Source organism: Cyclopterus lumpus, chromosome 23 (assembly GCF_009769545.1).
Source record: "Cyclopterus lumpus isolate fCycLum1 chromosome 23, fCycLum1.pri, whole genome shotgun sequence".
Lineage (NCBI taxonomy): Eukaryota > Metazoa > Chordata > Actinopteri > Perciformes > Cyclopteridae > Cyclopterus > Cyclopterus lumpus.
In genome coordinates this window covers 14,411,464-14,423,821 of record NC_046988.1, presented here as the reverse complement: position 1 = coordinate 14,423,821, position 12,358 = coordinate 14,411,464, and the positions used below count along the sequence as shown (strand labels likewise).

General features: G+C 42.3%; 1 protein-coding gene and 1 long non-coding RNA gene across 3 annotated transcripts in view; one reads left to right on the top strand and one right to left on the bottom strand.

Annotated features, from left to right (window-relative positions):
* Positions 1-288: 288 nt before the first annotated feature.
* Positions 289-9,618, bottom strand: LOC117726239 (ras-related protein Rap-1b-like). 2 transcript variants are annotated; one of them, XM_034526401.1, is made up of 8 exons: positions 9,491-9,618; positions 5,385-5,457; positions 4,884-4,952; positions 4,636-4,692; positions 4,344-4,484; positions 3,340-3,483; positions 2,953-3,045; positions 289-2,879 (listed from the first exon to the last, which is right to left on the bottom strand). In XM_034526401.1, exons 2-7 carry the CDS (start codon positions 5,439-5,441, stop codon positions 2,959-2,961), a joined length of 555 nt encoding a protein of 184 aa, XP_034382292.1. In that variant the 5' UTR covers positions 5,442-5,457; positions 9,491-9,618; the 3' UTR covers positions 289-2,879; positions 2,953-2,958. The 2 variants fall into 2 exon arrangements, with proteins under 2 accessions (XP_034382292.1, XP_034382293.1); XM_034526402.1 differs by having other exon boundaries at positions 5,385-5,454; positions 9,491-9,615.
* LOC117726240 overlaps positions 8,924-12,358 on the top strand; it is a 5,659-nt gene continuing 2,224 nt past the window's right edge. The window contains exon 1 of the long non-coding RNA XR_004608983.1: positions 8,924-9,266. This is a non-coding gene — a long non-coding RNA (uncharacterized LOC117726240). The remainder of the gene's footprint in view (positions 9,267-12,358) is intronic.

Sequence of the window (12,358 nt, the reverse complement as noted above, 5' to 3'; positions counted from 1 at the left end):
ACAATAATGACTGATTTTTTTGCTGTGATATATTTACACAATCAAGCAGAAAAACGTTGATACTTTAAGTTTAAAGTTCCTTCAGTCTCAAAAATGCACAAAATAAACTAAAATCCAGACTTGTCACTGGTGGTATTGAGATGTCTCGAGGCCCAACCTTCATCCTCACTCGCTTCTTCTGGAGCTTTCAGCCACATTGAATGGCCTTTTGTTGAGGACTTGTTGTAAAGATAGATTTACATCCATTCATCCATCTAAATCTAATCCAGAATGAGTCCACATCGCAGGTTGCTGTTACAAAATTGCACCACTTTTATTCATTTAAGGCTTTTTAGTTTTAACTTTACATTTGGCTTCACCCCCCCCACCCGCTGCTGCTGTGGGTTTCTGTACTGGAAGAAACCAGTTCAGACCAATCCTCAGACCAGTTTTAAAGTCTGAGACGATTCAGCAGAATGGAAACGGGGAAAGCCACCTGGTCTTTGCACTGGCTGAACAGGTTCCTTTTACATTTCACTGGTCATCATGCCACACAGAGCACAAGAAGCAGATTTATTTCAGCAATGTAAAATAATTCCTTCTTGGAAATGAATCGGTTTGCGTTCGGCTGCGGTTGCACTCGTCGCTTCAGTGCGACTTCTGTTCGTTTTACGGAAACTCAGATGAGAAGATCACAATCAGTTTAATCTGTACAGAGAAAAGGTCCAGGATGCGTTTAGCCTAGCTTAGCACAAACAATGGAAGCAGAGGGAAACTGCTAGCCTAGCTCTAGAAGTTAAGGCCTCTGTATGCTGCAAAGCAAGTGCTGGTTGACATCGTCTGAAACCTCACAGAACAATCAGGACTCCTTCTGACAATTTGTGTATCACTTAAAAAAAAAAAAAGAAAGAAGACAGACATTAAAGTTTGTCAGAAAGTTTTAACTTCTCTTCCACAAGCTTAAATGTTTTCGAGGACAGACTGAAAGTGTACTACTCTTAAAAATGGTGAGACAACCAACTTCTTTTGAAGCATACTGAGACCTCTAGATCTGCCAAAACACACACACACACACACACACACACACACACACAATTAAAATAAAAAAGTTTGGCCTGAGCTGTCAATCATTACAGCCACAGAAGTCGCACGAAACGCCAAATGCACCACAGCCTCTATTACTTTGGAGGCCATGAAGGTCATGAAGGTCGGCCTGCAGCCGCCACTTTGCCAGCTGCTGATTTGATTGGCTGAGAGCCGGCGGGACATCCAGAAGTTATTGAGCTAAATTCATTGAAAGTGTTGTCGTAGCTCCGGCTTTCCTGAACCGTTTCATTTAGGACGACCCACTAACACCTTCCACCTGCTCGGCATGCAAACTGTCGCAGCGCCACCTGGAGGTCCGACTGAGTACTGACAGAAACATCAACATGCTACATGACTGAACGTACTGCGGGAGAACCGGAACACTGACAGTACTCCCGGTACCGACAGTACTCCCGGTAGTACAACACTGTGCACAGCAGTACTCAGAGGTCACTGAGTCCAACACACTCACATTTAAAACAAAGACGGATAATCAAAGGCTTTTTCTGTGCCTGCTGCTTCACAGGCCACGCCCCCAAATACACAACTTGGAAGGGGGGTGGGGGCGGGGCTTCAGCTTTAAGCCCGACTGGACCTCGGCCACGCTACCGTTAATTAGAAACACTGAGATTTCAGTTCTTCTTTGACTGATGAGATGCTGACAAACTGATGAGATAATAACAAAGTGTAGAGAATTCTGCACTTTCCTCTCAGAGGAGTTAGCAACATTAATATTCATGTAATAAAATGGTTAATAATCATGGAAACAACACACGCACACACACACCAGTGTGAGTCTGCTGTCTGAAGGCAACATGTCCGCCCTGAGCAGATCTAGGGTCAGCTCACCGCGCGGCTACGCTAACAAGTTAGCAGGCTGCTATGCTAATTTATTTACTAAAGTGGTTTCGTTAGCTTCTGTTTACAACTTAATATAAATTATATCGTCTGTTTTATTTTGAAACTCATCGCTGTTTACAAACGACATGTGTAGCTTTTCCTTATTGACAAGCTAACTCACAGCTAGCTAACAAGCTAACCCACAGCTAGCTAACAAGTTAACTCACCGCCAACATGTTTTTTTGTAAATATGCTAGTGCTTGTGTTTTAGCATAGTTAGCATGTGTTTATAATGCTAACAACCACACAAACAGAACCATTTGCTCACAGTATTCATACACAAGTGCTAGCTGCTATGCTAACAACATAGCCCAAAGTTGTGAGTTTTGTCCACATTCTTTAAAAACAAGCTAGTAAAACAAACAGCACATTGTTAGCATTTTATGTGAATATTTCCAAATGGCTAAATAACTGAAAAGTTAGCACGGCGAGCTAACGGCGTGACCTGCTGCACCTGCTAACCCCGCCCCCCAACAATTAAAAACATGACATTACTTTTCGATCTTTTTTTCACACTTTCATAATAATAACCACAGTAATAATAATAATCACTAAATGGATCCACAGGTTCAACCAGAGCCGCTGGAAAACAAGTAAAAGGAACATTTAAAAGCAAGAGGCCACTCCCCCAGCGCAAAGGGGCCTAGCAGAGAGCATGATGGGAAGCGTAGTTTAAATTTGGGCCGACCTCCTCAGTCCTGCAACAGCGGAATCATTATCTTCATCATCGTTGTCGCCAGCTGCAGTCTTTAGATGTTTGGTTTTAATGTTTCCAAGGCAACAGTCTCTGTTCAGAGGTCAGAGGTGGCTAATGTTGACACGGTTGTGTTAAAAGAGGGGCGTGGCCAGCTGGAAGATGTTGCGTGATTGGTTGGTTGGTTGGTTGGTTGGTAGTCGGTCAGGTGAGCAGGAAACTGGAGAGAGAAGATCAATAAATGTTCTCACAGTATTTATGTTTGTGTCTATTAATTAATTAATAAAACAAACCTGTTATTAGAGAAGTTGACAGTTTGATTTTTTGCGAGCTTTCCCTTGAACTGGACTCTTCCTGTTGATCTGTCGCACGAGGTCATAGAAGATCTACACACACACATAAATAAATAAACATTTTACATAAAAAAAAGGAAACAAAGGTTAAATATCATGTACAATATTTGATTTGGCTGTTAAATATTTAGTCAAATGTAGATTTGTAAGACCAATCAACAAGCCGCTCGCTTGAGCTCATAAAGAGTCCGTTTGGATGCACTGAATGTGATCTGGCACAACTCGGGTCCTGGTTTGGGTCTCTTGGGTAACTCTGAACTGACAGTGGAGAGACCCCCTAACGTACACATGACCAGCGTGTGTGTGTGTGTGTGTGTGTGAGGTCACCTCGTTGACATTGATCTTGCTCTTGGCCGAGGTCTCCAGGAAGGCGCAGGAGTTCCACTGGCGGGCGAGGCCGATGCCCGACTCCTTGGCCACCACGCGCTCCACCTCCAGGTCGCACTTGTTCCCCACGAGGATCATGGGAACCTGCAACGCCACAGCGAAGTCGTGTAAGATGGAATATTTCATAGCGGCCAAAACTACATGTACAAATGTACGCATGACTAACAATCATAAACAATAATGTTGATCTTGTATTTACGGCAATGGAGCACAACTCCATTCAGAAAACAAGCATTTTAAATTAAAGCAAACTACTGTAACTGTAATATTAAAAAAAAGCTTTCAGAAATAACACCAGAGGTTTTACTGGTGGTTTGATTCAGGGCTCCATTCTGAGGTTTGACATGTGGATGCAGTACCGGAACTGGCCAGCAGGTGTCACCATATCAACCCCTCTGATTCAATGAGTTTAATTTAGGTTATTTATCAAGAAGAAGTTCCATCTGTTTTTAAATTGTAAAGTTATTCAAATCCAGCAGGAGGCGGCAAAATACACTTAATAAGTTACACCTTTAAAAAGTCTAAAACAATCATCTCGACCCTCGTGAAGGTTGAAATGTTTAGTTTTGTGAAGGTTTATGTTGATTAATATATGTTTGAGCTGTAATCAATAAACACAATTACCCAGAAGCCCCCGTCCTTAAAGTTGTATGAATATGAACGAAAACAAGTTATGATGATACCCACAATGCAACGCTTGTAGTTATTTCATGAGATCTGTAGTTTGTTACTGAGCTCAAAGTCATTGTTGTTTAATTTAGTTCAAATTAAAAATGTGTCATTTCCTGATTGAGAGATTGTATTGATGACAGGAAGTGACATCATGACCGTGGCTCTCTGTAGCGACAGGTGTTTCTGTGCGAGCGTGTGTGTGTGTGTGTGTGTGTGTGTGTGTGTGTGTGTGTGTGTGTGTGTGTGTGTGTGTGTGTGTGTGTGTTTCGTACATCCTCGGTGTCCTTCACTCTGAGGATCTGCTCCCGGAGGTCCTGAAGGTCGTTGAAGGTTGACTGAGCTGTGATGGAGTAGACGAGAGCGAAGCCCTGACCGTTCTTCATGTACAGGTCTCTCATCGCCGTGAACTGCTCCTGCAGACAGACAGGTGGTGAGGGAGAGACAGGTGGTCAGAGAGACATACAGGTAGTCAGGGAGACAGACAGGTGAAAAGAGATAGAGAGAGAAAGGTAGAGGGACAGACAGGTGGTCAGACAGACAGGTGGTCAGACAGACAGGTCTTACTGTCCCTGCTGTGTCCAGGATCTCCAGCATGCATTGCTGTCCATCGACCTCGACTTGCTGCAAAGAGACAAAGATTCATTAAATAACTCAATTTGTTTGGTTTAATATTCACAAACTTTGACTCATAATTTAATAATTGTGATTGTTCTTTAATAGTTTTCAGATGATTTCCTCTTTATTATTCTCCTTCGTGTCTCAAACTGTCTCACATCACATCAGGAGAGACAGACGGGCTGAAGCTGTCTTACCTTCCTGTAGGAATCCTCTATCGTCGGGTCGTATTTCTCCACAAAGATGCCCTGAACAAACTGGACAGTCTGGTGACAGACAGGCAGGAAGACAGACAGACAGACAGACAGAGAGACAGGAAGACAGACAGGTAAAGAGAAGTAGGGCAGTCTTGTTAATGGAGCTCTGTTCTCATTGGTCATTAGAATGGAATTAATGTGACCGACACGCCTCCATTGTCTCATCGAGGCTGAAGCGCCTCATTGTAGTGAGACTTTGTGTGTGTGTGTGTGTGTGTGTGTGTGTGTGTGTGTGTGTGTGATGGAAACATCCGTCCGCATCCGTTTTCATTAAGTGGAGAATTTTTTGTGATTTTATGCATTTTTTTCGACAAATCAGGAAAATAGTGATTTTCTTTTTGTTGTTGTTGATGAAAAGGCAGATTTAGTTTGACAATAATAAAACATGGAGAATATCAGTTATTATTTAATAGAAACAATAAAGTGTGTTTAATAACTTACCAGAGCCGACTTTCCAACTCCTCCTGATCCTAAAACAACCAGTTTGTATTCACGCATCCTGACTGTCTGTCTGCTGGGAGAGAGACATAGAGAGAGAGAGAGAGAGAGAGGGGGGGGGGGGGGGGGGGGGGGGGGGGGGGGGGGGGGAGACATAGAGGGAGAGAGAGAGAGAGAGAGACATAGAGGGGGGGGGGGGGGGGGGGGGGGGGGGAGAGACATAGAGGGAGAGAGAGAGAGAGAGAGAGACATAGAGAGAGAGAGAGAGGGGGGGGGGGGAGAGAGGGAGAGAGAGACATAGAGAGAGAGAGGGAGGGGGAGAGACATAGAGAGAGAGAGAGAGAGAGAGAGAGACATAGAGAGAGACATAGAGAGAGAGAGAGAGAGAGAGAGAGAGGGGGGGGGAGAGAGAGACATAGAGAGAGAGGGGGGGGGAGAGAGAGAGAGAGACATAGAGAGAGAGAGAGAGAGAGAGGGGGGGAGAGAGGGGGGGGAGAGAGAGACATAGAGAGAGAGAGGGGGGGAGAGACATAGAGAGAGGGGGGGAGAGAGGGAGAGAGAGGGGGGGAGAGAGGGAGAGAGAGAGAGGGAGAGAGAGAGGGGGGGAGAGAGGGAGACAGAGAGAGAGGGAGAGGGAGAGAGAGGGAGAGAGAGAGAGAGGGGGGGAGAGAGGGAGAGAGAGACATAGAGAGAGAGAGACATAGAGAGAGGGGGGGAGATAGGGAGACAGAGAGAGAGAGACACAGGAATAGAGAGAGAGAGATTACTCAAATGTAAAACATTCAATGAAATGAGGAACATTTATCTTTAATCAAAGATTTTAAAGAGTTTAATGATTAAAAAATACTCCTGAGATCATAAAACACACACACACACAGGTTTTCTCCCTCTCACTAGGAGGTCACAACTACCCAGCATGCATCAGGGTGTGTGTGTGTTTATTAAAAACAGAGAGGTCACGTGATCCCACACAGCTGGTGGTGATATCACAGCTGTCGAATCCTTCCTGGTTACCGTTGCTACGCACCCGTGTGTGTGTGTGTGTGTGTGTGTGTGTGAGCGTGTGTGTGTGTGTGTACCACCCGTGTGTGTGTGTGTGTGTGTGTGTGTGTGTGTACCACCCGTGTGTGTGTGTGTGTGTGTGTGTGTGTGTGTGTGTGCGTACCACCCGCTGTGTGTTTGTCGTTGCAGCAACAAAACGGAGGCGACACACACTTTTTTTGAGCTCCTCATCTCTGTTAATGAGGGTCTGCCAAGGTTACCATGGTGATGAGATGAGATGTGTGTATGTGTCAGGACCAAACGTTAGCGTTTCTCTCTTTAATCGTCATTTGTGTTATTTTAACCAGAATGCCGATGGTGTGTCTCAACTCTTTGGTACTTTCACTTCCTGTTAAGAGTGAAAAGAACGACAACAAGGACGTCTCACCATCAACGGGCGCCATCTTGGCTCCGTGGCGGAAAGAGGAGGGGCCAACGCGTTGAGTAAAGAAGAAGAAGGTGGTTCACTTGCGTACTGAGTGAATTTAAACTAGTGTATTCTGTGTACTGCATGAAGGTACTACATGAAGTGTACTAGCCGAAGTATCTGAATTCAGAAGCACCGGTTTCACAACAAAGTGATCTGATGTGTTTTGTTGTTTAGGTTTTCTATTGTTTATTTGTGGCGCCCCCTGGTGGTAGCATCACAAACATGCGATCAACGTATTTTTCAATAAAATATATCTTAGGGGAAGTATCTTAGTAACTATATACATTTACTCAAGTAAATGTACTTCAAAAAGTACAATCTTGAGGTACTTGTACCTTCACTTTTGGCACTTTACATATATTTTTGATACTAATACTTTTGTATTTTACATTTTAAAAGCAGGACTTTTAACTTGTAGAGTACTTCTACACTGGTACTGCAACCTCTACTGAAGTAAAAGTCTGAGTAACAGTATTTTTTAAAGGTGTATAGTACTAAATAAGTACAATCTGTGAGTACTTCTTCCACCATTGTGCTTTAATATTATATAATTGTTTTTAATATGGTCGAATTTGAGATGTCCAGGTGCAACTGAACGCATCACTGAGGTGGCAGTGGAGATGTCCAGGTGCAAGTGGACGCATCACAGAGGTGGAGTTTGAGATGTCCAGGTGCAAGTGAAAGCATCACAGAGGTGGAGTTTGAGATGTCCAGGTGCAAGTGGACGCATCACAGAGGTGGAGTTTGAGATGTCCAGGTGCAAGTGAACGCATCACAGAGGTGGCGTTTGAGATGGCCAGGTGCAAGTGAACGCATCACAGAGGTGGAGTTTGAGATGTCCAGGTGCAAGTGAACGCATCACAGAGGTGGAGTTTGAGATGTCCAGGTGCAAGTGGACGCATCACAGAGGTGGAGTTTGAGATGTCCAGGTGCAAGTGAACGCATCACAGAGGTGGAGTTTGAGATGTCCAGGTGCAAGTGGACGCATCACAGAGGTGGCGTTTGAGATGGCCAGGTGCAAGTGAACGCATCACAGAGGTGGAGTTTGAGATGTCCAGGTGCAAGTGGACGCATCACAGAGGTGGCGTTTGAGATGTCCAGGTGCAAGTGGATCTCAGAGCCTGGAGGTCTAAAGTAACCGCTTCACTCTGTCTGTCTTCACTTCAACAAACAAGTCCTGACGAGTTCAGGGACTCACAGGAAGGAGAAGAGAAAGTGGGTTTGACTCCTCCTATACCCGTCTCCTTAATGTCTCCTCAGTGTCTCCTCAGTGTCTCCTCGGTGTCTACTTCAGTATCAGTAAACAGAGTACCTGAGCAGGTCAACAAAGTACCTGAGCAGGTCAACAAAGTACCTGAGCAGGGCAGGTAGTATACGGAGTACCTGAGCAAGTAAACAAAGTACCCGTGCAGGTAGAGTACAAAGTACCTTAACAAATATCATATAATCAATCAAATATAATAAGTGAAATATTTGTCATAATTTTAGCTTGAAAGGTCACTAAAAACAAAATGTAGATGATACACTTCCTGTTGATGAATTGTTTCAGCTCTAAACATGTCGAATATATTCTTAACAGTGCAGAGGTTGATTATTTAATCTGTTTAAACAAACCATAATGTCGGGTTGTAAAATATTAATCTGAGAGGATGAAACATCGGAGAAAAAACTAATTTCTTCTGCACAGGATTATTTTTTATTTCTAAGGCCTCTGAAGCTGAACCATCAACAGTTTAAAGGATCCCAGCATGATGATTGGTGCATTACACCAAACAGGAACTCAGTGGTCACATGACTTCTAGATTCTAATCAATCACCTTATTGAATCACATTTCACAATATCAGAATGACTATTATCACCTCCCCCTGATGGTGCGTTTTATTTAACCCCTTTCTGTATGTGTGCACCAGGCGTGCAGTTCTGCTTTCTCCAAAAGGCCACGAATGCAGCGTGATATTAATCTGCTAAAGTAAAGTTGGTGGAAGAGAAAGATGGACAGACACACACACACACACACACACACACACACACAGAACCCTGAGTCAACCACAACTAGGTGGGGCCTGTCAATATGCGTGTGTGTGCGCGTGTGTGTGCGCGTGTGTGTGTTGCTGACAGAATAAAACCAAGCCTTGTCTATACACTACAGTCAGACAGACAGTCAGTCAGGTAGACAGACAGGTTCCTCCAAACTCCTCAGTCTGCAATAAGTTACTTCCTCTCTTTCTTATTTTCTTTCCTCCAGCGGGACAGCGGGAGTTCCGCAGCTCTGAGGCCGCCTCAGAACGCTCCCTGCTCGGCCGGATCTGGCGCCAGGCCCCGCTGCCCCCGCTGGAGGAAGCCCGGAGGCGAACGAACAGGGAAACTGGAACGGGCGGGTCTTCAAGGGGCGCCATGTTGTGTCCGCCCGTCGGTAATACCAACAGTATCATCATTAACGGGGACTCCTGTCTGTCTGCCTGCCTGTCTGTCCGTCCGCCGGTCGCTTCCGCAAACCCGACCCCACCCTCACCCACTCTGTCACGATCCGACCCGGTCCGTCCCGGGTTAAGCTACGTGGTGGAGGGAAGAAAGACTAGAAAAGGGAGGAATAGAGGGAGAAAAGAGAGAGAAAGGAGAGGAATGAATGTTACTCACAGTCATGCAGCCGTCCGCTCCGCTGCTCTCTCTCTCTCGCTCTCGCTCTATGTCGCTCTACCAGAGCCGCTCCCTCCTGCCGCCGCTGCGCACTGACGTCAAGTTTGACGTCGTGAACCACGTCGCTGCCGGTAAAATATTTCACAATAAAAGAGGGAAACGATTAAAGATTAAATAAAACTAGAACATCTTAGTTAACATATTAACCCCCACCAATGTTTGGAGTATGTTTATATTTATATAATATATAGTATGTAGTGTGTATAATATATAATATATTAAATGCTATATATAATAGTATATATGTATATATAATATATATTTATAAATTATAGTATAAGTATAATATAGTTAAAATATCAATTAAACTTCTCAATTTACATGTTGTGGTACTTTTTTACTGTACTACATCTCAGAGGTACATAAAGTACTTTTTACTGTACTACATGTCAGAGGTACATGTTGTACTTTTTACTCTACATCACTGATAGGAACATTTTACTGATCAATACTTTTACTTCAAGTACTTTGACGGCATTACGTTGATACACTTGAATGGAGGGCTTTTACTTACTACAGGGAGTATTTTCAGTGTGATGTTAGTACTTCTACTGCAGTAAAGAGTCCGAATACTTCTTGAAACAAACGTCTAATAGTGTCAAAACGATCACGTGACCATATGAGCTGCTCACACTGGAGGTCAAAGGTCAAAGCGACTCCAGAGGTCACCAAAGAAAACCCAAACATTAAAACTACAGTTTGTGTGTGTGTTTGTATGTTTGTATTTATGTGTGTGTGTATGTGTATGTTTGCGTTTGTGTGTGTATGTTTGTTTGTGTGTATGTATGTGTTTTTGTGTGTTTGTGTGTGTTTATGTTTGTGTTTTTGTGTGTTTGTGTGTATGTATGTGTTTTTGTGTGTTTGTGTGTGTGTATGTTTGTGTTTTTTTGTGTTTGTGTATGTTTATGTTTGTGTTTTGTTTTTGTGTGTGTGTGTTTGTGTCTGTTTTTGTGTTACTGTAGACTCTACAGTGTAGTCAGCGAGCAACTGAGCATGTTGGAGCGTGTTGACAGGAACAAGCCTCGACACACACACGCACACGCACACGCACACACACACACACACACACACACACACACACACACACACACACACACACACACACACACACACACACACACACACACACACACACACACACACACACACACACACACACACACACACACACACACACACACACACACACACACACACACACACACACACACACACACACACACACACACACACACACACAGTGTTTCTTCCAGTGTGAAGCAACACCCAAACAGGAAGTAGTAACCATGAATAGAGCCCCCCGCCCAACAGCTTCCCTTTCTGCGTTTAAGTAAAAGTACAAATTACTACAAGTGAAAGTCTGACTGAAGTAAAAGTACAAATACTATCAGCAGAAAGTACTCACAGTACTTGAAGTAAAAGTACAAGTATTATCAGCAAAAAATACTCACAGTACTTGAAGTAAAAGTATTGATTGATCAGTAAAATTCATGTTTTTAACTAGTTTAATCTTTTAAATAAAAGGTCGAGAGAATTCTCACCACATTCTGTATTTGTTCACTGAAGTCGACAAAACAAGATATTTTCAAAATAAAGGCATCAGTGTTTCAGAATAAATGCACATAGGGTAAATATTTGTGATAGTTTAAAGATAAGATGATTTGTAAAATGATAACACTGGTGGTAAAGTGAAATAAAAAAAAAATATGGTCCCAATTTTTAAAATAAAGTGTACTTGTAGAATAATATAAATAATCAAAGTATTGGTGTATATGATATGATTGTTTCAGAATAAAGGCACTAAGGGAAATGTATTAAAATACATTATACTATATATATATATATATATATACATATTATAAATACATATATTTATATACATAAATGTAAATAATTATAATACATTTAAATAAATATATTATGAATAAATAACACATATTATAAATGTATATATTCATACATATAAATACATGATATATTTAAATAAATATTATAAATATATATTATAAAACATGAAGCAGAAATAAAGATTAAATACAAACAAAGCTGCAGATTCAGCTGATGATGAGAATACATTTGATTCAGAGGACGGAATATATTATTGAACCTCAAAGAGGAAACAAATCAACTGTTGCTAGGAGACCGAGATGAACGAGCATCACTAACGAGTTTCTGGCTCGCTGGAACAGCCAATCAGAGCAGAGCTCAGCCGACTGGACAGGAAGTGGGTTGTTTTAATTAAGGACTGCGTTCTGGCGCCCTCTGCTGCCTCGAATAGATACTTCAACTACTGCAAACACCGTCTACTAGTATTTGTACATGTTTCTGTTTGATGTACTTCAAGCTCACCAAGTACATTTACTCAAGTACATCATAATCAATGTTGTATTCCCAGTACATACTACTTTATACTTCACTACATTTATTAATTAGTTCTTATATATTAATGTGTACATACACAGATTACATACTTTATTCATCCACAGGGGGACATTTCTTTATCATTTAAAATTTTAAATCAACTTAAAAAAAAATAGCACTTTTGAGTAAACAGTAAAATGTTAAAGCATTCATAATAATTAACCAATAATATAATAGAAATAAAATGGCATATGATACTAATGGGGGGGGTGAGGGGGTGGGGGGGGGGGTCATTTTTCTACATTAGTACGGATGTACTAATACACTTTTACTGAAGGATTCTCTGGGCTGTATCTCAGTAATGAAAAGTTAGTGAACAACTTGAGACATTACTTGTTTACATTAAAAATAATCATCAAGTAGCACTTCCTGTTTCAAAAGTACTCA